The 25,546-nt window shown below is 45.9% G+C and overlaps 2 protein-coding genes across 4 annotated transcripts in view; one reads left to right on the forward strand and one right to left on the reverse strand.

Moving 5' to 3' along the window:
* CIB2 (calcium and integrin binding family member 2) overlaps nt 1–7,262 on the forward strand; it is a 23,051-nt gene extending 15,789 nt beyond the window's left edge. The window contains exons 5-7 of one of the 2 annotated variants that reach the window (XM_078600018.1): nt 1,148–1,295; nt 3,240–3,435; nt 5,030–7,262. In XM_078600018.1, coding sequence (XP_078456144.1) covers nt 1,148–1,295; nt 3,240–3,435; nt 5,030–5,051 — 366 coding nt within the window. In that variant the 3' untranslated portion in view covers nt 5,052–7,262. Of the gene's footprint in view, nt 1–1,147; nt 1,296–3,239 lie in introns of both variants that reach the window. The other variant, XM_078600017.1, reaches the window with a different exon arrangement.
* On the reverse strand, nt 5,875–25,526 carry LOC144721994 (uncharacterized). 2 transcript variants are annotated; one of them, XM_078600015.1, is made up of 8 exons: nt 24,070–25,526; nt 21,699–21,749; nt 17,441–17,506; nt 16,577–17,305; nt 14,838–14,936; nt 11,717–11,848; nt 8,947–9,015; nt 5,875–7,070 (listed from the first exon to the last, which is right to left on the reverse strand). In XM_078600015.1, exons 1-8 carry the CDS (start codon nt 24,823–24,825, stop codon nt 6,993–6,995), a joined length of 1,980 nt encoding a protein of 659 aa, XP_078456141.1. In that variant the 5' UTR covers nt 24,826–25,526; the 3' UTR covers nt 5,875–6,992. The 2 variants fall into 2 exon arrangements, with proteins under 2 accessions (XP_078456141.1, XP_078456142.1); XM_078600016.1 differs by lacking the exon at nt 17,441–17,506 and having other exon boundaries at nt 24,070–25,520.
* Nucleotides 25,527–25,546: the final 20 nt, after the last annotated feature.

Genomic DNA, 25,546 nt, shown 5'->3' on the forward strand with positions numbered 1-25,546 from the left:
TCGCTTTAGCCCAGTGGGTACCCCTGTGGAAAGGTTACGGTGAAGGTTAGAAGAGTCTCTGTGTTTTTTCCTTTCAACGGCAGGTCTGCAGCTGGCTAGCATTATCGTTTCTGAGAAACACAGGGTGAACGAATGTGCCATTGAAAACTCTGTCGGCGAACGTTAATTGAAAACGTGGGATGCCGCGATATCGGTGAGATGTGGAATAAGAAGGAAAACTACGAGGCAAGAGGCTTCCAGCATTAAGTTGCCACCGCTGAGATCCTGAGTTAAAATCTGGGCTACAACCACCAGTCAGTAAAGCAGGCTTCCAAGTGTAACGAGCTGATGGTCTTAGCTCAATCACCAATGTGTGCACAACAAAATATCAAATTAGTTTATGCATATTTCGATTTAAAGCTTTCGTGACTGCAGGGATTCATCTTCTTGGTTCTTTCTGTAAAGTGACTTTACCGAAAGAACCAAGAAGATAGTTTAAGCATAATTTTTTAAAAAAATAGTTCTCAAAAGAAAATCTGTTGGTTTTATTGCCAAATTGAAATACTGTATATATTAATATATGCACGTGTAATTTCCATTTGGGAGTCCACGACTTCATGAGGCCCTCCTTATGCTAGGCAGATCATGGGAGTTATTTGACCCGACTTCACCATACTGGTAAATGTGGGTTGTAAAGGTTGGGGAGCATAGACATGGGAGCTGATAATTACTGTTCAACTATATATGTTGTTGCACTGCCCTTGGCTGTCCACCACGTAGCCCTGCAGACTATAGCACCATTCATGAATAGTGGTCACTCATCCAAACATTATCCGAGCTCATCCATACTTAACCTCCGACATCTTGTGAGGTTGGGTGCATTCTGGGTGATTTGGTCAATATTTTAAAATGCATTACCATTCGATTTACATTAGCATGTAAAAACAATCCAGATTATCACACTCTGCCAAATAAAAAAAATATCAACGGTCAATATTGCTTCAGAATTTGCCTCTCTGCCTTTGCAAAATTGTATTGAAAAGATAGTTTAACTCGGTGACAGGACACGAATGGATGAGAGATGATTAATGGTAGGGAAGAGAATGAATGGGGAGGACAGAAGTGAAACTGACCCAACCGCCTTCTCTCTCTCGCGTGTGACCAACAGGAGAATCCGTTCAAGCAGCGGATCGTCGAGGTGTTCAGCGAGGACGGCTCGGGGAACTTGAGCTTCAACGATTTTGTCGACATGTTCTCCGTGTTCAGTGAGATGGCGCCCCGCGAGCTGAAGGCCTACTACGCCTTCAAGATCTATGGTGGGCGTTTGATTCCAGCCCCACGATCCTATCGTGTCTCACGCCGGTCCCACGGCTGGGATAATCAGGCACCCCTGCTGTTATCATAATGCCGTTAATTCACTGAAAGATGCTTTGCCATTTTGCTCATTGCTAGAGAACCCGAAATCGTTCGAGGATAAGCAATTGCACGAGAAATCAGCAACTAAAATATTCCCTTTTCCAAAATGGGAGATTTTTTTTCTTTTTAGAGGGCGTGACCTGAATTGGATAGCAGCAGTTTGAAGCTTCATTACCAGAAATAACAACAGGCAGAGGTGTGCTGCTCACACATAGCGAGAAGGCACCACTCCCATCCGTATGCCTTGCATGCATGTCATGTGACCACCAGAATGCATGTACAATGCTCTCGGGCCTTGTCGTTAATGATTAAGAAATGTGTGTATATATATACTTGAAATTTACAGTTAAACCCGCCGTTATAGCATTTCAGTGACATCATGGCAATATCATTACAATGGATTTCAATCCAGACATCACAGCAGTCATTTTTATTTTTGTGTGGCCCCAAATACAACGTGTGACGATAAAGGCGTGTTAATGAATACATGCACCTTACATGGAATATTGCACACAGCAAAATAATACGTGACTAAATTATTGTTATCGATAGACGATTTAACAGAAATCTAGAGACAGGTAAATCAACAGACTATGAAAGACATCAGTGTTTTATCGATGGATGAAGGAATGATGGATGGACACACGTCGCGACGTCTAAGATTTATAGATGGAAAATATACGTACACAATTATTTTATATGAATATTGCATTTTTTTTTGCGTATAAAATATGCGCCGGAGCCGCGTGATAGACAGTGCTCTCCGCAGGGCATTTCTAATTCGGGGATTTTTTCCTGCCACAATTATCACATTTATCCATATTAACCGTTCGCTGGCGACACGCGGAGAATTTCAAGAGACTCCGCGCGTTCGCGCGATTCTCGGCCACGGAGCCGATGGCCTCGGGCCGAAGGCTCGGAGCTTCGCGACGCGTCCCTCTCCTCCGCACAGCGATCCTAACGACCGCAGATTTATCCTCGTCACGCTCAAAGATTTGCCGACGTCTCTCAACAACACCGATTTCCAATCCGTACGATCGCTGCATTCTTAATCAGTGTTTACGTTTTCTAAATGTGTCGGTATTATGTGTGTTTTAATTCAAATTATCTTCTTTATTTTATTTTTAAACGTGTTTATTTTAACTCAGATCTCGTGTGTTCTTGGCGGGTGCTTACCCCCACCTACGATTAGCACGGTTGGCTACGTACGGTGCGAAAGAAGTTCAACATACATACATGCCTGATTATAAAGTTAATTAATAGTTTTAAGATAACCCATAATTGTTTATATTTGTAACAGGACCCCTGGATTAGTACCGTGCTAATGGCTTAACAACCATATCTCCCATGCAAGGCAATGCCACCGAGTTCATAGAGGACATTGGGCTGTGAGTGCCGGTTACAATCTATAGCTAATGCATAGATACGGGTTCATGTTGAAACTAAAAATTAAACAGCCCTTTATCAAGCCACAACTGCATAAAGGCATCCCCATGCCATGCGAGTCACGGGGGTTGTTTGACCATACTTCACAATGCTGGTCATTGTGGGTTGAAGGGGAGAGGGGCCCCTAAGACTGGTTCGGACGTCGCTCGCCGCTGATGTTTTCGCCGCGGCCAGGTATATTAACTCCGGTAAATTGGACAGAGCACAGCGTGATTACGTGAGCGACAGTCGCTGGGCAGGTTGGGGCTTTTTCATATTCGAAGTTTCAAGAGTAGTCCGTCCTGCGAGACGTTACGCACGCAACGGTCACACCCCCCCCCCCCACCAAGCTGCCCGAGCGAATCGGGCGCACGATGGGACGTGTGCCCCTTGACAGCGCCTCCTTCTCCCCAAAGCAGACTTCAACGCAGACGGCTTCATCTGCAAGGAGGACCTGGTGGTGACGCTGAACAAGCTGACGCGCGACGAGTTGGCGGAGGAGGAGGTGACGCTCGTCTGCGACAAGGTGGTGGAGGAGGCCGACCTCGACTGTGACAACAAGCTGTCGTACGCCGACTTCGAGAACATGATCTCACGGGCGCCCGAGTTCCTCAGGTTGCTCGCGCGGATTATGGAACCCAGCATCTCGGCGGTCGTCACACCGCACGCGCGTGCGGTGTGTGCGGACACCTTTGCGGATTTACACCGGGGCATTAGAGGCTTTAGCCCGGGCCTTCAGGATTATTATTATTTTCGTTTTAAACGGCTTTATAATGGCTAAAACGCAGGATTGTTGCACGATGATAAACCCTTCAGGTTATATGGTAGTTAATGCCGTTGCATCTCTGTTCGTATTACTGCCATTTATACATTGAAATTTACAGTTTTGTTCACCGCTTTGATGTAGCGGTCCTGTTCGATTCATATATCGAGTGATATTTGAACCGGTTCTGTGATTCCTCTGCACCAATCCGCACTTCCCAGTGTAGCAAAGTATGGATAGACAACCCCCATGACTGAAAAGCATGGGGAGACCATTCCTAACGGAATTGATAAAAGGCTAAACACATTACTCTGCGAAGCTGCACGACACTGAAGTGTTATTGTAATATTAATTGTTTACCACCAATGGAAGAACAAAGTAATTGATATTAAAGGTGGGATTATCCGAGTATGATTGCTGGTACACTCCAGGTCCTTGAAAATCGTATTATTTGTTCTTGGATTAGAATCGCGATTGTCAACATATCAACCACTGCATTGTGGTTAATATATGGGGGAACGTTTGTAAGCCAGTGTCGCCCATCCGTCAGCAGTTCTACACCGGTAATCTTACCCTAAATACGGTAATTTACGAAAGGCCATCGGAAGATAGCAATCGGGACTATGCAGGTGATGATGGTATTAATTCTGTAGGCAGTCTGCTGTCAAGATGTAGCAAAAGATAGGGCGACATGGTTGAACGTGTTTCATAGCTGTAACGATGGATGGTTTATCGAGGGAAAGAAAATTTCCATTTGTAACGAATGGCATCCCAAGACATATGTGTCCACTTGCTGCAAATATTTTAAGGTGGTTTTTAAATTGGCGTGTCCCCTGCAGGGGCCCGAGGATGAAAGGTTATTGAAATAACATTTTTTAAAAATCCTGTGCAACATCCTGCAGACCTTCGTTGGTATCAAAAATGCTAGATTTATATTTATCAACCAGACAGTCGTAGATTTTTCTGGACTATATTGTTTACGTTTACATTAAAAAGGTTGTATTAAATGACGCACGACAAAGGTAGACGATGCCACGATGTAATGGTTAACTCACTGGACTTCCAATCGAAAAGTCACCGGGTTCGATCTCCCGGCGTGGCCATTGAACAATATATCAAGTTTCTTAAACCTCCCCTGCCTCTGTCCCACCCACTGTTAATCGGCCGGCAAGCACGTGGGGAGCTAAAGCACAGGTACCTCTTCCAGGATGACTGCCCAGCATAAAAGAGTCGGCCAAGGCACCCTCTAGACTCTAGAGGGGCTCTCGACAGCTCGCTCCAGTGGAGGCCCTTCCAACATCACTGACAAGAGCAATCGCAGGGCTGCACTTATAGCTTTCATTTTTTATTTTTTACAAAGGTGCGTACGGTACCACGTGCGCATGCTTGTTGTTTGGAGTTGAGCTTCGTGGTCACTTACGTGAGGATGTATCGCTTCCTTTGCAGCACTTTTCACATCAGAATATGACTGTGAGCGAGATCGGGGGGAAAGAACCCCAAGAGCAGCAGCAGCAGCAACAAGCTTGAGCGCAGGAGTGGGGCGACGCTCTGGACTCATCTCACCTGCTGCGCCAGAACTCAGCGTGGAGGACACTTAATTGCGATTTGCGATTGTTAACCCCGCCCGCCCGCCCGTCCCGTCTGATCACATGGAACTGTGCAGCTTTACAAAAAAAAGGGGGGGGGGGGAAACAGAAAATACCGTGCAAAAAAAAGCAAGGAGCAAATCGTTGAAAAAGGGCTACGTCTGCGTGCTCGCGTGCAAGGTGTATTTTTATAATCGTGCTTTGTGACGAGTGGATTATTTCAGATTTTATCTTTTATAATGAGCTTTTGGCCTATTTGTAGCGTGCAAAGCTTGTAAAAACACCATCGGGATTGGTTCCCGAATGACCCCAAATCCATTTCACGTCCCTTCAAAACTCAAGCAGGCATAATCAATTAATATTCTTTTTTTACACTGCCCATAAAGACCTCTGAGAGTATGTAAATCACCAAGGGCTACGTGGACATTTATGCTACAATGTTTATAATGATAATCACTTTTAATATCGTAATGTTTCATCCTTAGCAATTTGTTATGCAATCAGAGCCATCCTTTGGCAAACCAAACAGGCACATATGTATATGAAGGCCGGCGCAGCGCACGAGGGGGTGGTGGTGGTCAGCGCTATGATCCGCCCATCTTTGTATCCCCAAGTGCCAATGTTTACACACTGCAGCACACGAGACACTCATTTAAGGCTGAGTCTACCTAAGGGAGGCCCAAAACCAAACACACGCACACACAGTCATGTTTCTCCGTTTATGGAATTGGCCCTTAACACAGATTTTATTTGAATGTGGTTTCGCATTTTCATGTACACGTTGGCATGTTGAACATACCTTGCAAGGCTGAAATACAGGCGACCCTGTGCACGTACAATATTATTGGATACAAAGTCAAAACACACACGTGCACCAAACTCAAAGACCTCGGCTATTTCACGATACAAAAATAGGCTGCCAGCACGGATACACAAGAAAACAATTTGTATCGCTTAATTTTTAATTTTTTTTTAATCTAATTTTTTTTTACTAACCGCGGAACCATCTACTATACAGGCTTAACTTACACGGACAGAAAAATCATTATTTTGTTAAAAAATAAAGCGTACACCCAACACAGCTACACAAACGCTTTTAAAAACAGTTACCGCGCGTTAGATGAGAACAACGCGAGAGCTGTCAGGGCTTAGGGCGAGTGTCTAATGGAAGTGGTTCCTAAGCTTTTTTTTTAAAAAGGACAAAACAAATATCTAACATAACTTAAAAAAACACACACATGAGCCCAACAACCATCCACTGGAACGGAGAGAGGGGAGGGAAGGTTTCACGGGCGGCATGTACTTGTTTCGTGAGTTGCTAAAAAAAATGGCTTCATCGTCTAGAAATGAGGTGGGCGAGGTTGCGAGGAAAGTGCAGCCGCGCTCGCATGATCCGGCGCACGGCACTGACTCGTGACCCCAATGTTTACTTTAAACGCAAAGCTCCCGTCGTGGTCGTCGTCATCGTTATACCCATGAAGAGTTTTCTCACTGCGCCAACGAATCGGTGACTCTGCACATAACTGTAATGTAAAAAACCACGCTTACAAATAATACTTTCAGGTAGTGTGGTAAGAGACGTAAACAAAAAATGTCACATCTCAAAAAAGAATTGTACAAAAACAAATGAAAGTACTAACATTTTTCTTAAAAAGCACGACCTTTAACAGCCATGCCAATGATCGGTCTGGGTAATTTTTTTTATTGGTATTTGTTTTACCTCCTGTACACATTTTTCTTGATTACGTTTTTACTTCTTAACTTTGGAGCATTTCATGCAGAGGTTTTTAATTCTATTATTCTAGCGCAACGTCACGGCTCGCTTAGAACCCAAACATGCTGGGAGACACGAGGTCATTCTCCAGCCATCCCGTCTTCACCTCCGACCCTTGAACTTTACCCTTTGGGCAGAGAGGAGAGGGAAGGAAAAAAATACAAACACATGTCTTAGAAAAAAACTGCACGCACATTTAACAAAAAACGTCTATAAACAAAGGATTTTTGGTAGTATTTTACGCGGTTATTATACAAACTTGGCTGCTATTGTTGCACCCTGAGCAAAAAAAATAAACTACACTGGCAATTTAAATGCACGCACCATCTTTGGCTCGAGTTTTGATTCATGTGGCTGAGAAAAAACCCCGTGTCTGGTGGGGTAAGGTGTGGGTACTCCCAACTCTTCCAAAACATCTCGCCAGTGTGGAAGAGTAGGCCAAATATATCCTCGAGAGGGGCTCTCTAGAGTTCCCTCCCTCTAGTGGAGGCCCTTCAAGCGGCACAAACAAAAAATTCAAGGATGCTCCTTTACAATTTACCTTTGAAAGTATTACAGAAATGAGCATGGCAAATCAATATCTTCAGAATAATCCTCAGTGTAGAACAGTGGTCGGCAAACCTGCAGCTCTGGAGCCGCACGAGGCTCTTGAAGGACTGCTTCGTGACGTCATTTATTAAGGACCGTCCCGTATTCACGTGCATTGCAGCACTTGAAATAGTTTTTTTTACGGAATTTGAAAAAAATGGGTTTTCTACCATTTTGTAAAGAACATCAACACCAGAGTGCTGGTGGTGGACAGTGGGGATAGTTTGTGGGTGGCATTTTCACTCCGTGAATTCGTTTAGAGACCATAGGCAGCAGCACCACCATTTCACAAGCGGAGGGCTAAATTACTCCGTAGCAGAGAGTGGTAGTGGGGGGCATTAGGAGGATGGGGGTGGGGCCCATGGCCGGTTCACTTGTGCTCGTTGGATGTGGAGTTTTGAATCTAGAAATCTGCAGGAGCGCCCCAGGAGTACTCATGTTTCACTCTGCTACCAGGGACGAGTGCCTCAAGACTGCCCCTGCTTCTGCAGATTTCTCGGGTTTCAAAGAACATAACAGAGTCCTTGTCTATAAACATCTGGCCGTTCACCAGCATTGGTTGAAGCAAGCCTGACTGCTGACAAGACACTGCATGTCAAAAACCAGTCCAGAGTTTGCTTGCATTGAACCAATGCCGCCAAAAATGATGCACTCCCAGAAGTCATTGTGGTTGATGGGAAGTATAAAAGGAACAGTTATGCGAAGGAGAGATGTTGTCTGCTTATTTGTTTACAAAAGAGCCGCATTTCTATCGAGCCGCGATTGAGCTGATCGGGAACCAAGTGTGGCTCTCATAAGCCACTGGTATAGACTTTAATCACTGCAGCAGCGTCACAAGAAAACAAAAACATCGTTTGCAACATGTTAAAAAGGGTTAACTGTTGTCAGTTTGTTAACGTGTGTTACCTTTGAGTTTTGCCGATTTGTTTAATGTTCACTGATGAGTTTGCGCCAATGTTTCAATCGGCTTTATATTTTTCTATTCTCACCGAAATCGTAACAATGAAAAAGAATAAATTTTATGCGCAAAAACCAGAACTAGATATTTCGATTATCAAGGCTGTCAAACATTTTACCAATTATGGCAAAATGGGAAATGTGCAGCACCATTTTTAACCAGCACATAGTAGAGTGCAACGAAACTCAAGTAATGTTGAAAAAACCCATGTTAGGTCCTCCAGCTCATTAAACAGACAGATTTTAGTTGATGCATATATTGAAAATGCTGCTTGCGGATATGAATTAGTGTATAATGATATCTCGCCACCTACAACCCTCCAATCCCACGCCAAAAAGCTATTTCCTTACCAGAGTCATCAGGCATAGAATTACATTGCATACTCTGTACCAAGGAGCCTCTTCCATGCCTTGAATTAAAAAATCCACAGACGAAGCCCAGGAAGGTGCCTCCTCACCTGTGGCATGTAGTATGGCAGCTGCTGATCCTGGGAAAGTGGCATCACTGTGGGCTGCACGTCCTTCATCTGCAAGTCAAGTTTATTTTTCGTTACATACATGATGGCACCATCCTGGCACAAATCTGCCATGGGTGGTAGAGCACAGGATTGTCGGCGATTTAGCCAACATGGTGCCGTGTAGCATAGTATCGACGAGGCTCAATTATTGCAACTGACTACTCTACGGGATGTCTGGGAAAAACATTACCGAGCTGCAGTGTGTACAAAACTCTTTGGCACATGTCGTGATGGGTACTGCAAGATCTGACCATCTCCGTCCAGTGCTCGTCAAGCTGCATTGGCTTCCGGTTTCCAGACAAATACATAAGATCGCACTCATTACACACAAAGCGCTTGCCAAAAATGAACCACAACACCTTGTTGATCTCGTCAAGGAGCATAAACCATCATGCGAACTCCAGTCATCCTCGCAGCGGCTTTTGGCTAGCCATCGAACAAAAAACGTTCACTGCATCGCGCGCTTTCATATGCGCTTCTGTAGCCATCTGGAATGCTCTTCCTTCAGATATTAGGAAGCCACTGAAGCTATGCACTTTGAAATCAAGATTGAAAACTCATTTCTTTAGAACAGTTTTTTGTTTCGATTTAAAGCTTTCGTGACTGCAGGGATTCATCTTCTTGGTTCTTTCGGTAAAGTCACATAGAAGGGAAGTAATAAAATAATAAAAATAAAACATAATAAAATAATTCTCACGACGTTTCGGCCACAACGCAAGCAGCCGTCCTCAGGTGACGGCTGCTTGCGTTGTGGCCAAAACGTCGTGAGAATTATTTTATGTTTTATTTTTATTATTTTATTACTTCCCTTCTACGTGACTTTACCGAAAGAACCAAGATGAACAGTTTTTTGTGTTTAGTTTTTGTACTTACCCCGTAACCTCTGATTAGCACAGTATGGTGCCAAAGAGGTTCAGCATACGTACGCACATTTGGCAAACAGCACAAGCCCTACCCGCTGCACTTTCTATTAGCAAAAAGTCAATATCAAGAAATCTGGAGTGAGAAATTCACACAGCTGCTGCATGGAATCAATAAATTCACTAACAGGCAATTCGCCTGGTTCATCCTTGGCAATGAGCCAGTCGTGGCAATTTCACATTCCTACTGCAGGGTTAGAATATTTCCATTGGACAATTACTGTCATTCAACGGAGGATTGACACATCATTTCATGGGTTACTATTTTAAGCTTCACATTACGTGCAATGAATTGCGTAAAATTGTGTGTTTTCCGATTCCTTAATGCTGTATGTCATGGGCCCATCTGACCTACCCCCGTGAGTTCAAACATGTGTATTCTTTGGTCAAACTGTGAATGTGAATCGTGACAGCTCATTTAATCCTGATTAGGTTGGGGGGGGGGAGCGGGCATATTAGGTATGTAGTGAACCCACACAGACACACATCACCATCAGCTATAATCAATCCACCGATAGACTGAGGCCTCCCCGAGGTGTTCCCATCCCTCCAGGTCCTACGATGCAACAATCCATCTAGTTCCTGCACATGAGCTCATGCCATTTCTGCATCTCTGTGGTGGATTTCCCTCAGGTGAGGGTTTCTTCCTTTGCCCGACACTCCATCTTTAGTCTCGACCACCGGCAATCGCCTCCGAATGACGTGTTCTGCCCAAGCAAACTTTACTACAACCCTTAATATTTTCTAATGCTTTGTCAATCTGGAAAAGTGCCTACATTTTTTCTATCGGTGCAATTACCAGCTATGGACCACATAGTAAACCACGATAGCCTGCACTATAAAAATGAGGAATAGCAAAACTACACAAACATTCTAATGAAGCAGTCTCGTGCCATTTAGCTCCTGAACAGAAAACCAGGAATGCCTTACCGATTAGAAAAATACAAACATTACACACACATCCTGTATTAAAATACATTCTACATTATTCCCGACTAACTGCAGCAGCTCGTTTGAACCAAAATGTTAAATAATCGATGGAATGACTGAATACAATGCAAGACTATACTGTCCCCCCCCTCCCTACAAATCATTAATTCATGCTTTCAGGCCGAGTGGCCGCAACAATAGGTAAGAGCTTACCCGCCTGCACACAATGACCTCGCCGTCCCAGGTGCCGGTTTGTACAAGCCGGAAATTAAAACCGTCCCAATTGCCTGGGGCGGGGGGGGGCTACGATGTCAACACAGGGCTGAGCAGCAAAATCAATCGCTGTACTGCACCACACTCCGACATCTATGCCGCCCGCCTTCATCAAAGCGCACTGACACCAGCGTGGCAAAGGGTGGTCAAATAACCCCCCACGGGCCGCACGGTGCAGCGTGGCCCTTGCCCAGAGGCTGATTGACAAAGGGGCCGCCGCACACGTATGCAATCGCTTGCAGATGGCATGAAAATTAACCAGATCGCAGCTTTCGGAGGTTCACACTGGCAGCGATAACGAGCAAAATAACCTGACCAAAAATATATACACACACACAGCATTACAGAAACAATCTACCTCGCAGTGCAATGCAGCCAAGTGGCAACAGTGTAAACTTAAAGACCATGTCAGCCCGTGATTGAATTGAACCATCCCAAGGGTTTGCGTGCAGCTGAGAGATGTGGAGGGAAGGGAGGGAGGGGAGGGAGGGAGGGGGTAGAGATACGCGAGGGAAGGTGTGCGTGTTCGTAAGGGAGAGAGGGAGAGGACGAGCGACCGGATCGGAGATTGCGATGGTAGTCCTTGCCTTTCCGATCTGTGCCTGCAGGTCACGCTCAGGTCCCAGCTCCGGCGTGTGGAGCCACTCGCGGCCCTGGCAGGGCACGCCGGCGAACCGCGCCACGTCGTCCTCGCGCCCGCCCGCCTGGTAGTGCTTCAGCTGTGCCATGCCACCAGCAGAGAGCACAGCCAGGTGGAAGACAGCGAGAAGCAATGCTCAGGCAGGAGCCATTGACGTGCTCCTCTGCGTACACGAGCATTGGGCAGAGCTCATCCCTCATTGCAATAGGATGTTGCTGCTGCGTCGGATTGTTTGTGTGGAGTGCTTTTGCAAATAACGTCAGGTAACCAACCGCATTTGTTTAAAAAGCCTGACACTGCTGATAAGATCCACGAGGTTGAAACCAGTTAGGAGTTTGTATCCTTAAACAAATGTTGCTGGATAATATTTATCGGGGGATCCAATGGACTGAAACAATATTTGAATCTATATGCTTAATGTAACCCAGGTCTCCTTTGGAAAACAGATTTGCAGTTTCAATGGGCTCTCACCTAGTAATAAATAAGGATTGCAGTTGCTTATTTGCATATGTTTGTGGTCCTTGCATAGTGATGGAAATCACACGTTACGATGGTGGAGACCAGGCTGTACAATGAGCACAAATAGGTACTAATTTTATAGAACCCAGAGTGATTATTGGCTGGGTATCCCACTGGAACACCATTTAAGAGTTGATTCAAAAAGCCTCCCGCATGGAATGCGAGATGCACTCATACATGCCCCGTGTTTAGTGTGCTCCATGACATGACGACTGCTAGTTTAGCTATCCCAAAGGCATTACACTGAGATAAGCGAAACTGTAAATTAAATTCAATACAATTATACAATATTTTTTAGTGTGCAGTCAACTGCCGGCACTCACAATTACGATTTCTGAGTTTCCAATTCATTTTTCTTGCTCAATAAATACCGTTTCTTGTAAAATTTTAAAGGACAAATAAAAATGTACATGTCGCACAGTGCAAGTATTGGCCATGAAAGTGGAAACGATTAAATTTTGCTCATGTAATCCAAGCAACATTTTTGATGCAAAGTTATTTCTCACAATTAACAGAAGCCCAGTGACGCTCCCCGCAGTTTCAGTCGTGATCCACACAGAAGGCTCAAGCGGCCACTCTGCCCATGTGGACCACACGAGCGCCACGTCACACCCGCGGCCCACTTCAATCGGTTCAACCACGAACGGATATTTTTTTTACACAATTTTTACATTCATCGCAGCATCTCGGCATCACGTGTGCGCAGGCCAGATAATTTTCCCGCATGTCATGGCGTCGGGAAGGGAGCGGCGGAGGGCCGTTGTGGTGTGCAGTCCCCCCTGCCTTGCCGCAGCACGGCTCCGCGTGGCGATTGACAGACATGGATTAGTCCTGCTCGAAAGGACGTGCAATGCAGCCGGGATCCCAATACATTGATCGTTCAACTCCAATGTGTTAAATAGCACACAATGTGCTGCCTCGTCCACTTCTGCATTATTACATCATTTCTGTGGTGTGTGTGTGCGTGCAGATGAAGCATCACGTGAGCCCAACGCGTTCGTTACGACGATAGGCACGATGTGACCTTTTTCCCCCAATTTTTTTCCCCTCCCCACAACAGGACAAAAAACACAAAGCTCTGGACAAAGCCAGTGAGAAAAACCGTGATCTATGCAGTCGGTACGAATTGAATCCAGGCTTCGTTAAACGGGCGTGATGTGAAGGTGGTTCGCCACCAGTGACCTCAATCACAGGAGCAGGCACCGGCCTGACTTGGGGCAGCACATTACGCAACGGGTTTGGCTGCTTGGAAGACCCTTCTACTTTAAATATTTCAACAACAACAAAAAAAACCCCTGCCACCACCCTGTTAATGGCACACGACCCCACGCAGCCCCCCGCGACTGCACCCGCCAACGCACTGACGCGCATCATCCGTAAATACACAGCAACGTATTTAAAACACAAAAAAAATCCTCCGTGACTTAAAACACGCCCTGCGTTTGCCTGTGTCTTTGTGCATCGGCCAGCGCGATGAAAGCGAGTTTCTATAGACCAAGGGTTTTTTCAAACTCCAATCATCACAGCGATTCACCACAATTAATATCATTATGGCTAATACACCCCGCAGTAATAATAAGGGGTGGCCCACTGGATTCTAACCATGAACCTTTGCAACAAGCGACGAACGCGCTACCAATAGGCCACCTCACCGCCCAATCTTCTGGGGCATGTTCCAGCTGCTCTGATCACGAGACGAAGACGTAACCAAAGCTCCTCTCAATCTGTGGAGCCAGCGGCTCCTTTTGTGTTTTGTTTAATTACCGTTGCATACCACTCACAGGTGTGACTTAGATCATGAATTGAATTTAAAAACAAAGTTACGTTAAAGAGTGTGTGACATTCCGACAAATTTGAACGTACATCACAGTTGATCCACTTCTAATGCTGGACCACTCATCCCAATAAAATCACAAATCCAAAACTGGTGAGATATTCTTCTTTAAATCTTGTAGTAGACACACAAAGATCCTACTTATATCTGTATAGACTGTTGAGCAAAGTGCTGTTTATCCGAGTATCTTCTAAAGGGCAGCATACCACATGAGGTGATAAGCATGACCTGCACCAGATCCAGCCAGATGCCCATTTAACAACAATGAGTTGGCGAAGGATAAACCCAGGACGGGTTCAAATTCCTTATGTCACTAATGTTGCAAATGGTCAGGATTCATACCCGGGTTACCATGAACCATTACAATGATATCGATCACCCACGTAGCCTACATACACTGTTGGAGCAAGTGCTGCTAGCAAAGAGCTATTAAATATGCCACTGCCCACGAGGGGCTTGTGCGAACAGCACCAGCATTGCGCTACCTTTGTCTTTTTAGCTCTGATGCTTACACACCCCACCCGGTATCCTTTAAGGGAGAATCCAGGACCAGTTCACATTTCGCTCGCCACTAATGTATATTTCCTAATGCCAGGAAACAAATTCAGATTGGCATGTTCATCATGCACTTACAACTACCCCACTGCTCCATGCAACAGACACACACACACACAAAGATGCACGCATGCTCAATGCTGAACAGCCAATTACTCACCACTTCGTTGCTGAAGCAAAGAGGGGAGTCGACAGAGGGCTGAGGGACCATCTCCTTGTGGCTGCCCTGGTAAAGGGGGCTTCCGTACCCGTACAGGCCCTGCAGGCAAGGAAATCAATAATTCACTGACATTTCCGAGAATTTTTTTCTTCTTTCCAATTTTTATACTATTTTAGTTTCACTTTGTTAGCTGTATATTGATTTAAAATGTTCAAAAGAAATGTATTCCATTTTTTTTTTACAATTGTGGTGGGGCTTTAATCATGCATTGTAATAGTCTGGGAATTACTAATTCTTTTGTTAATTTTAATTGTTATGAGTTTTTTGGGGTTGGTTGCCAGAGCTTCCCATGCAGAGGCTTGAATCAAGAACGACAGTGTTTAAGTGGAGGAGCACATGACCTTAATCCCTAATCAAGGAGATAGTCACCACATGTTTAAGCAATTTCTTGAACCGCAAGTGTCTGCAACATTCCAGTTCCAAAGGAATTAAATCACCTGGTGAGGCTTTGTTAATTTCCCATGGGAGAATGCACTCTCCATATAAAATAAAAACCCCAAAACACAAACAGCATTCTCATAATTAACACTGCCTCATAACAGAAAAAGATTATAATAGGTTGATGTTTTAGGTAATATTCTTTGGGTCTTTCGGTAAAGTCACGTAGATAGGTTCAAATAAAATAACAAAAACTACGACGTTTCGATCATTGAATATGAATTCCTGCAGTCGCGAAAGATTTAAGTCAAGTTTTAGGTAATGGTCCTTCTTCAGAGCATAGAGACAATAGTCCGATATATGAGGCCATTATATTATTCTGTCTTAAATGTAAATGGTTTAATCGTATTTACGCTCGTGCATCACTGCCGAAGCACTCTGTTCATTTGCGTTACTCTATAAACCAATGGACCAGCACAGAAATTTGGAGAAATTTGGACAAATTATAAATATCAGCCAATCAAATAAAAGTGATGGTGTGAGGTAACCTTTTTATATTATTGCCTTGAATACATTACAAATATGATATTATATTTTTACTTACTTCTACCAAACACCAAAGCTCTATTTAGCCACTTCATGTGATAATGACGAACAGAAAAAATGCGGTCTGGTCCCATGGACTATATTAACAGCGAGGCCTCCGCCAAAATCATGGCAATTATTTGGGAGGCCTTGTCATTGTCGTGATAATCACGACATAGATTTGGGAGGCCTCATGGCTAATACAGTGATGTCGTCCGTGCAGCGGTTCACGATGTGAAGTTGTCATTTGTTTCAAGAACACGTGCGGTCAATTTAAATTGTGTCATTCATAATGAATTGCAATCACAATGTAATTATGATTGGTGCTGTAATTATAATTATAACCGACTCCAGATCTGGTTCCAAGAATCAATTATATTTTGTCTCCTCTTTACCATCAGTTCATTTTTCTGTCCCATTTGTATAGTCTTTTTGGCTCCATTAGCCAAAACATAACCATAGTATATCATTGAAATAATTTGCATAAATCACAAATCGTAAAGCGTTAACATGCACGATACGATGCATGTATCCTGAGCGTAAGAATTTATATTTAATTGGTGAATCGATGCACCATCCCATGCTGTCCAATTAACCCGTCATGATCACATCCACGGTAAAAACTTTTGCAAAAATATGCACCAGATCAATCCCACACGCCCAGAATCACGCGAGTGTTCAGCTCTGGCACGGTGCACAAGGGCGGGAACCGTCACCTGGTAGGCGAATCCGTTGAGCGGCTGCTGGTGCGCGTACAGCGCTTGCTGCGCCGAGCCTTGTCCACCAAGCCCCGCGTCACCCGGCAGAAACAATCCGGCTCCGGCCGGACCAACACCTGGCCCTACTCCGGGCCCCACGCCGGCGCCCACGCCTCCGACTGTGCTGGGCCCCCCCGCTGCGTAGGAGCCGGCGCTGTAGGGCGACAGCGGCGGCAGCATGCGATTCACCAGCCGGTTTAGGTGCACGAGCGACGCTGCCATATTGGTCGGCAGCGGCATGGGCAGCGCAGCGGCCCCGCCGTTGCTTGAGCCAAGGTCGAACTCTGACCCCACCGCTCCGGGGCTTCCGGCCGCTGCCGCAGCAGCCACTGCGGCTGCCATGGCCGCCTCATCGGCCTGTGCTTCGCTCCGAGCCCGTGGCTCATCACTCCCATCGCCACCACCGCCTCCGCCACCACCGCCGCGGAAACTGCCCCCCTGCTGCCCCGCAGACGGAGGCGACTCGCTCAGCCCGTCCCCTTCGGCCCCGAGGGGCTTTGGGCCCTGTCGGCCAGGGCTGGGCGCGTACGGCTTGGGCGAGGAGCCGGCCTTGCGTCCGCGCTTGCCCTTGGCCGGCGTGCTGCCCCACTGCTTCTTAGCGCTCGGGTAGCGCTGGAAGAGACGCTCGCTGTCGTCCTTGCCACGGTTCCACAGCATGTCGCCTGATCCCACGGGGGTCGTGTAGCTCTGAGTAGTGAATAAAGATATGACCAAAATGTCACCATGGATCATGGCAAAAGCGCTTTCTACATTCAGTCCAGTCCTCCTTATCCATCACACATGTCCTACCCAGCGCAGTCTTTTGGCCTTATCAACACCTACCTGCATGTTGTCTTCCAGACTTCTGCATTGCTTATTCTGTCTTGCCATGAAATTCCAAGCATCCACCTGTGCTCAAATTCCAAAAACGTAATCTTAAGCTGCTTAAGAGAGTCCAGTTCTCCAATCCATACAATAAAACAGGTATCACACATGCCTCAAATACCATTTTTATTCACACTTTTTTTTTCTTCCAAAGTGGTTTCCCATAGCTGATAGAACACCTGTCGTGCTCAAAGGAATTCGGTTTTTGACCACCTTCTCGCAGCCATCGCTGTGTTATGGCCATCACTGCCCAAGTAAACAAAGTCCTCTTCCACTTCAGTTGACTTTCCTCCTGCTGGTACTGACCCAACTCTCTCCATTTATTCATAACTTGCTTAAACAAAGAAACTTCCTTCTACTGTCTGATGTACTTTCATAATTCTACCGAGTCCATTGGTTCCTCCCTGTTCAAAAGCTGGCTGAACTATGCCCGTCATACCTCGACCAATTTCAGTGTTCTGCCCCACTGCTATTCCTAACCGAAAAAATGTCATTATTTATTATGAAGTTTTTTTTTTATATATAGCAAATTTACCAAGTCTCATGACTTTTTTTTTTAGGGTCCTGCCAATGTTGGCAGTGTGAGCCGATGATTTCCACATACATTCCAATCGAGTATTTTGTGGAATTTATTTTCAAATTTGGCATATTGGGCACAAGATTGCCTCCTTTTGCGAATGACGTCACGGGGTCTTGACATCCGCTGTGAAGCAGAAGGCACGTATTTTTTGGTGAATGTACCCCGCAGTGTTAACCAGGGCAGCTGCTGGATTTGAACGATGAACCTTTGTGACAAGCAAAGAAAGTGCTACCACTGGGCCACGTCACCACACCCAGACAGCAAGCATCCCACAGTTACCGGTAAAATATCTTGTCATTGGGAATGTGACGATTGATTGGTTAAAAATGATTCGTACGCTCACAATATGTGTATTGAATCGTACATATAAAGACCACAAAATACGCAAATTGCATGAAAATTGCATGCTAAGTATGTGCTAATTACCTTAAGTCTAAATGCCATTAATAAGGCAGAACAGTCCAGAAAATAGGTGGCAGAAAATCAAGTGGCAGTAGGAGATAAAAAAATACTATTGAAGTAACTTGTGACCATGAATTATGACAATTCATCAAATCACCACAGGTGTAGAGGTTGATTTGTTACATGCCCAGTCAGAGAAACTGCTGCTAGGGAGTACCCAATAAGGCCAGTGTGGCAAATGAGGGAGTGGCGTGTTCAAAACTATGCACACCGAACCACTTTTGTGTCTCCAAATGCTGATGTAAACCGCACCGCCCCAGGTATTCATTTTAAGCCAAGTGAACCTAGAAGAGGCCCAGACCAGATTCAGATCGTAATTGCTAATGATGCACTTCATAGCAAGAATTTAAGCCTAGATAACCATCATCGCGATGTAATTGCGTTGACCACTAGACAGTAATACCCCGGTTTACGGCGAAGATGCGATCCTGAAAGGTGCGACGACAATTATCGACGCGATGTAAATCACAGGGTAGGTGGAGGTGAAGGCTGAGGGGAAGGCTGAGGTGACGGATACGAGAAAAGATGGATGAAGCTGTCAGCGATGCAAAATTTGGGTTGAGGCAACGCAAATCAAGAAGTGGTGTTAATAAAGTGACGACATATTTGCGAAATAGCATAAAAAGGGGAGACGCAAATCGGGGCATTACTGTACCACTGTTCCCAACAAAGACAAAGATCCCCTGTATAGCCTTAAGATACTTTTGAAGGCTGGCACGGCACATCAAGGGGTGGGTGGCCAACACCATGCCCTAGGGGAGGCCCAAGACCAGTTCAGATAATCGTCAATGGTATTGGCTGTGAGCGGGAATGAAACTCGGGTTGCCGGGTTCGTAGTGCACAACTACACAACCACACGCATGCACAGACATTGGGGGGGAAGGGCAAATGGAACACTCCTGGCCACATTTCATTTATTTCAAAGGCAGCAAACAGCGTTCCAAAACACTCCCATTCATGGAGATGGGTGATGTGTGTTTTGAAGCTGTGTGTATGCTATAATTACGAACATGCAGTTTTGTCAACTGATATTTTCTGCTCCAAGCCACCCCCCCCCCCGCTGTAGCCGTGAAGACATGTTCACAATGGCCTGCCAATTATATTATTCCCCCACCCACCCCACCCACCCCCCGATGCAATTAATATAAATGCATATCTTCAAAAAAATACAAGAAGTCCGGGACCAAAAAAAAAACACATTAACAAAAATATATATATAAGTACCTACAAAAAAAACTGAACAAAAAAACTAACGGAATCCAGAAAGTTGTCGATCCAGTTCTGCCGAGCCAAAGGGCAGTATCTCTCGTGGGGGGTCAGCACACATGCTGGCGTGAATAAAGGAGGGCGGATTAGGCCCCGGGGAAGGCTCTTGGGAGCTTCCCAGAGGCTCCCACCGCCGCTGTTGTTGCCCTGAACCTCCGTTGTCGCTATGACCATGGTTGCACTGTTTACTTAAAAGATCCGAGTAAGTGAACCCCACTGTCCGCTCGGTCACATTCAGTGTGCACTTTCACAGGGTGAAATAAACAAAAACCCCGAGAAAAGAAACTGGCCCACCACATTTGTAATGTCACTTTTTTTAAGCAGCCACCACGGACAGATTAGCTTATACGTAGCTGTGGTGTTCGCTTGAATCACCGACCCAGAAGAATGAGAAATCTCTGGGAATTTGAGAAAAGCAGTTGCAATTAGGACTGCCTATTTTTCATTACCTCTTCACAGAACCTGCATATATTTGGAGACAATGTTAAAATGAGTACGAATGTGAGTTATTAAAACTGATCAGTTTTCAAGTCTAAGGACCAAAAAAATACACTTCTAAATTTTGGTTCAACATTTTGCGTGAATAAGCCAGGAACGTTAACAGATATTCTGGTTGGATATGCATTTTTTTTTGTGGGTCAATGGGTGGTCTGTGCAATAAGCTTGCTACCTACTGAGAGCAAGGCGCTTTGGTTGAAGGCCAAACTCGGTTTTACAATGTGCCGCACGTGAGAAAGCTGCAAATGGAGTGCACGGCATTCCTTGCCGCAGCGGATGCCACTGTGCATGAGATCCCGAAATAAGTCAACGGCCAGCACATGTGTATTATTTTGCATTTCATGTGGTCTCTCTTGCAAGATATCTGCTGTCTTATTGGACGCTCAACTGGTTAGAAATAAAGGCTGCTGAAACTCTCGAGTGAGAGGGGGCCTGAGAAAATATCCTCGCTGTAAATAACCATGAAGCGGGCTTAACAGCGCAATTGCATACATCCAATACGTAGACCAAGATTTAACAACTGTAAGGAAAAACGTTCAATGGCGAGCATTTGAATTTCGAATAATTACTTCCAGATAAGACAAATGAATGAATTCCTTTATCAGGAAGCCACGAGATAGGCCATTAAGATAGGCAGGGCTACACTTACAGCAAATGAGATTTGGTGACACGTGCTTAAACGTTGTTGCACCACTGCAAGGAATGCACCTGGTACAATGTGCAGTAAACCCCTACATGCCTTTTCGGCAGCAAGGAAAAAGTTTCGGATAGCCCAAGACATTTTATTGAACGATTTCGAAATTGTGGTCAACCGCCGCTACACCGATCGCACCCAGAGGATCCACGCTCTTTAAGTAGCGACGCCTGTCCTGCCCTGACATTACGTTAAATACTGCTCTTAAAACATTGGTATCTCAACCCGGGACATTCAATCAGAAAAATCTCCAGACTGAAAAATGGGAGAGAGGCCCTCCGTATTCAATGTGTGCATGCTATTCCACAATCAGCTATTGGCGACGGTACACGTCTTGTAGAAGCCGCTGAAGGCACATTAATATATGTAACGTAATGTCAGCATTGGGATCGCATGGCATTGAAAACCAGACAATGCACAGTGTAGTGTGCACCGTAGATGTGAAATCACAAGGTAGTCATATGTTCCTGTAAACCAGTTCTATGCCTACATATCTATAATTGCACAATTAAGTAATTAAATAGTAGAATTAGAAATGTCTGCAAGAAGGTGCCTTGGGAAAAAAATAAAAAGGCATTCCGATGTGCCATAGGGATGGTAGACAAGGAAAGGGCAAGATGGGGGGGTGGAAGACTGAACAGCGACATTTCACAGACGGATTCCAGTGAATACTGTCTCAATATTTTAAATGCACTGCCTTATATTTTCAATCTCACCTGTGTAACCACGCCATTCTTGAGGAGAGGTTCATCTTCAAATGAGTAGGGCTGTGTAGAAACAACGAGAATAGAAGAAGTGGAACCACTGTGGCAAACGGTGACAATTTGTAAACAAAATCATTCATAATGCATAATAAACTGCATGCTACGGATCTGAAGAGCGAGACATTTGCCATGTGCGCAAGTCAACACACACGCACACAGCTGGTTTGGTTTAGATATGCTGAACATCATGAACACACTCGCGCATGCGAGAAACGTACACATACAGTGTGTAATGACAACACAAATGTGTGCGGGAATACCATGCGTTCACACAATGTGCAACTTATATTTAGCCTTTATATGCATATATACGCAAATGTACATTGTGCACATCGTTTTCCATGCAATTATACGGCAAAAATGCGGTTTGCAAAGCAAGGCACATGCGTGCATATTGCCGAAACGCTCTCACAGATACAGCAATGCATGCACACACACAATGTGTGTATTGTTAGCGTGTGAACTGCAAAAAATGTGCATGCCTATCTATGCTCTACCATCCACATACACGAACTCACTCCTGAAGCCCTCTCGTGGCACACAAACCTTAAGATTGGTATTTAGCTCCTGAATATATTTACGGCCATACGCAAGAAAATAAATTGCATCGACTAAGGGGGGCTGTGCATTACAATGTATAACAGTGGCATATATATACACCACGATAACAATAATTATTGAGTCCTTTGTCAATCTACTGCTGCATGAAGGCTTGTGGGTGGGTGATGTTTGATCATGCTTCCCCAAGCTGGTCAGTGTGGATTAGGGAAGGAGAGAGGTGGGGATGGGTGTGGGGAAGGTAGCCGGACCGGTTCAGATGCCACTCGTTACTGATGTTAGCCGTGGCCTGGAATCAAACCGAGGTTGATAGTGCAGTGCCGTAACTACTGCCCCACCGCTCCTCGGACCATCAATTTTGGGGCCCTGTTATGTTGTCTTGGGTGGTGTTTTTTATTATTTTTGTCTGAAGTGAAAACCAAATTGTAAACACGTCATGGCATTGTCCTTCGGGTCCGTGCACAGATGAATTTGCATTTGTGATGTTACCAACCAACATTGCGATGGACCAAAATCTGTACTGTATGCATTCTTACCACTTTCATAATACATTTTATATTCCCAGTCAGAACCGATTTGCAATGGGACCAGATGCCTCGTGTGCAGCCAGGCACGGCGTGAGTGGCACCCCCTGACCCCAGTCTCCTACAAACCAGCTCCAAAAATGTTCCCTGTGCATTGTAAAGCACTGGGGGGGGGAGGTGGTGGTGGAGGGGGGTGATTCCCACTCCCCTCCACGTCCTCTCTCCCTCCTGCGAACCTCCATCTGGGGCTTCACCAGAATTAAAAGGCTCATTATTGCAAACAATTCCAGCCGACCGTGAATTAAGCATCAGGGTTTGGGGGGGTTAGAGTCAGGTTAGAGGTAGGTTGGGCCATAATTAATAATTCGAATACAATACAATATTTGCATATGATAATTAGGTTATATTTAGCCCATAGTTTGGGCTGTGGTTTTAGTTAACGCTGTCGGGTTAAGAATGGAGTTAGGGACAGATTATGGCTGGGGTTTGTGTAATATTAAGGCTTTAGGGCTAACAGAGTTAGGCATAGGTTCGGCAAGGTTTAGCGCAAATGCTAATGTTAAAACCTGGTTTATGGGTATTGGTAAAGCTAGAGGAACAGCAAAGCAATGGTTTTTTGTTATGCTATACAGGAGAGTGTGAATGCCAAATTTACGGTGAGGGGTCTGCATCAAATAATAATAATAAATCATCCATTATCGATCCACTGCTGACTGAAGGCATCGCCTGGATCAAATACCAATGCCTTTGATTTGCCCACGACAAACTCAAATGAGCCTTACGATTCTTTCCAGGAGCATCCTGCATTTGGGCTGTTTTCACAGTTCCGTTTCAACAAATAACAATCACGATTTGCCTGTAGGAAACCTGGAGGGCACGCACGGGTGAAAAGATGATGGACTCTATAGGGGGAAGAGGAAGGGGAGGAGGGTTAACGTCGATTGCCCGTCACCTGTGCTGGATTTAGTCGTGGGATTTTTTTTGTTCACAGCTTTGTTCAGACACGAAACTACTTATAACCACCACCCATGAACAATGTCTTTCTGACAGACCTGTTCGTCACCCGAGGACGGCTGCTTGCGTTGTGGCCGAAACGTCGTGAGAATTATTTTATGTTTTATTTTCATTATTTTATTATTTCCATTCTATGTGACTTTACCGAAAGAACCAAGAAGAAAATGAGAAACCCCCTACTCATCGCAGGAGTTGGGGGGGGGTGCAATCGAAGGCGTGGGACTCACATCTCCCGGCAGGAAAGCTGGTGGAGACACCTTCACATTCTCCAAACGCCTCTTTACCAGCAAACGAGGCCGACCTTGCTGCTGCTGCTGTTGCTGCTGTTGTTGCTGCTGATGCTGCTGGTGCTGATGTTGTTGCTGATGCTGCTGCTGCTGCTGATGGTGATGCTGCTGCTGCTGATGATGCTGCTGTTGGTGGTGGTGGTGATGGTGTGGACTTGCCTTGTTGCACAAACCTTCATCAGCACGCCGCTCGCCCTGCATGTAGCCGCCAGCAGCTGATGTGGTGGTGCTACAGCAAATGCCGGGTTCCTTATCCGCACCTGGAACTCGAGGGTAGGGATAATGCTGCTGCTGCTGCTGTTGTTGCTGCTGCTGCTGGTGGTGGTGATAGGGGTGGGCGTACGGGTACGGCTGGTACTGCTGGTACGAGTACTGCTGCTGCTGTTCCGAGTAAGGATCGTGGTCATTGTCAGGGCGAGATGACGACGATGACGACGACGAAGAGGACGGCGGCGGCGGCGCCAGCGCACCCGACGACTGTGGAGAAACCATGCCTCCTTGTCCAGCACCACAACCAACAACAACACCACCTCCTCCTCCTCCTCCACCACCGTCCTCGCTCTGGCCGCGGAGGAGATGGCGCGATTCCAGCTGCTCGGAGCCCGCCGCGTGCGCGCCACGAGACTCGGCGGCTGCGAATCCGCGGCCGCCTCCTCCTCCGACTCCTCCTGCCCCCTCGCTGCCGCGCACATCCATTAACGACGACGACGACGATGCTGATGATGCTGCTGCTTAGTGGTGGTACAAGATGATAATGATGATGGTGGTGATGCTGCTTAGTGGTGGTACAAGATGATAATGATGATGGTGGTGGTGATGATGATGCTAATGCCGCTGCTGCTTAGTGGTGGTACAATATGATAATGATGATGGTGGTGATGCTGCTGCTGCTTAGTAGTGGTACAATATGATGATGATGATGCTGCTGCTTAGTGGTGGTGGTACGAGATGATAATGATGATGATGATGGTGGTGATGCTGTTTAGTGGTGGTACAAGATGATAATGACGACGATGGTGATGATGATGATGATGACGACGACGTCGCCCAGTCGCCGCTGTATCATAAATCAATGCCTTGTGACGGCAGACTGTGACGGCAGACTGTGAGGGCAGCCTGCGACGGGAGACTTGTAGACTTGTGACCTCGTTTCCTCGGCGACTCTCGGAATGTGCGCGCGGGCTCGTGCGCTCCCCTCGCTCCCCTCGCGCGCGCGCGCGCTGCTGCCGCCGTGCGCGTGCGCGTGTCCGTCTCGCCGCGTGCGTAGCCGCGTGTGTGTGTGTAGTGTGTGTGTGTCTGTGTGTAGTGTGTATGTGTAGTGTGTGTGTGTAGTGTGTGTGTCTGTGTGTGTGTGGTGTGTGTGTGTAGTGTGTGTGTGTCTGTGTGTGTGTCTGTGTGTGTGTCTGTGTGTGTGTCT

Source organism: Lampetra planeri, chromosome 13, assembly GCF_965212315.1.
Source record: "Lampetra planeri chromosome 13, kcLamPlan1.2.h2, whole genome shotgun sequence".
Lineage (NCBI taxonomy): Eukaryota > Metazoa > Chordata > Hyperoartia > Petromyzontiformes > Petromyzontidae > Lampetra > Lampetra planeri.

Coding starts and splice junctions, on each gene's coding strand:
- LOC144721994 (XM_078600015.1), bottom strand. CDS start 24,825: ATGGATGTGCGCGGCAGCGAGGGGGCAGGAGGAGTCGGAGGAGGAGGC. Junction 17,306..17,440: donor GTCTGGAAGACAACATGCAG/GTAGGTGTTGAT, acceptor TTCACTACTCAG/AGCTACACGACCCCCGTGGG. Junction 11,849..14,837: donor TTTGCTTCAGCAACGAAGTG/GTGAGTAATTGG, acceptor GGCATGGCACAG/CTGAAGCACTACCAGGCGGG.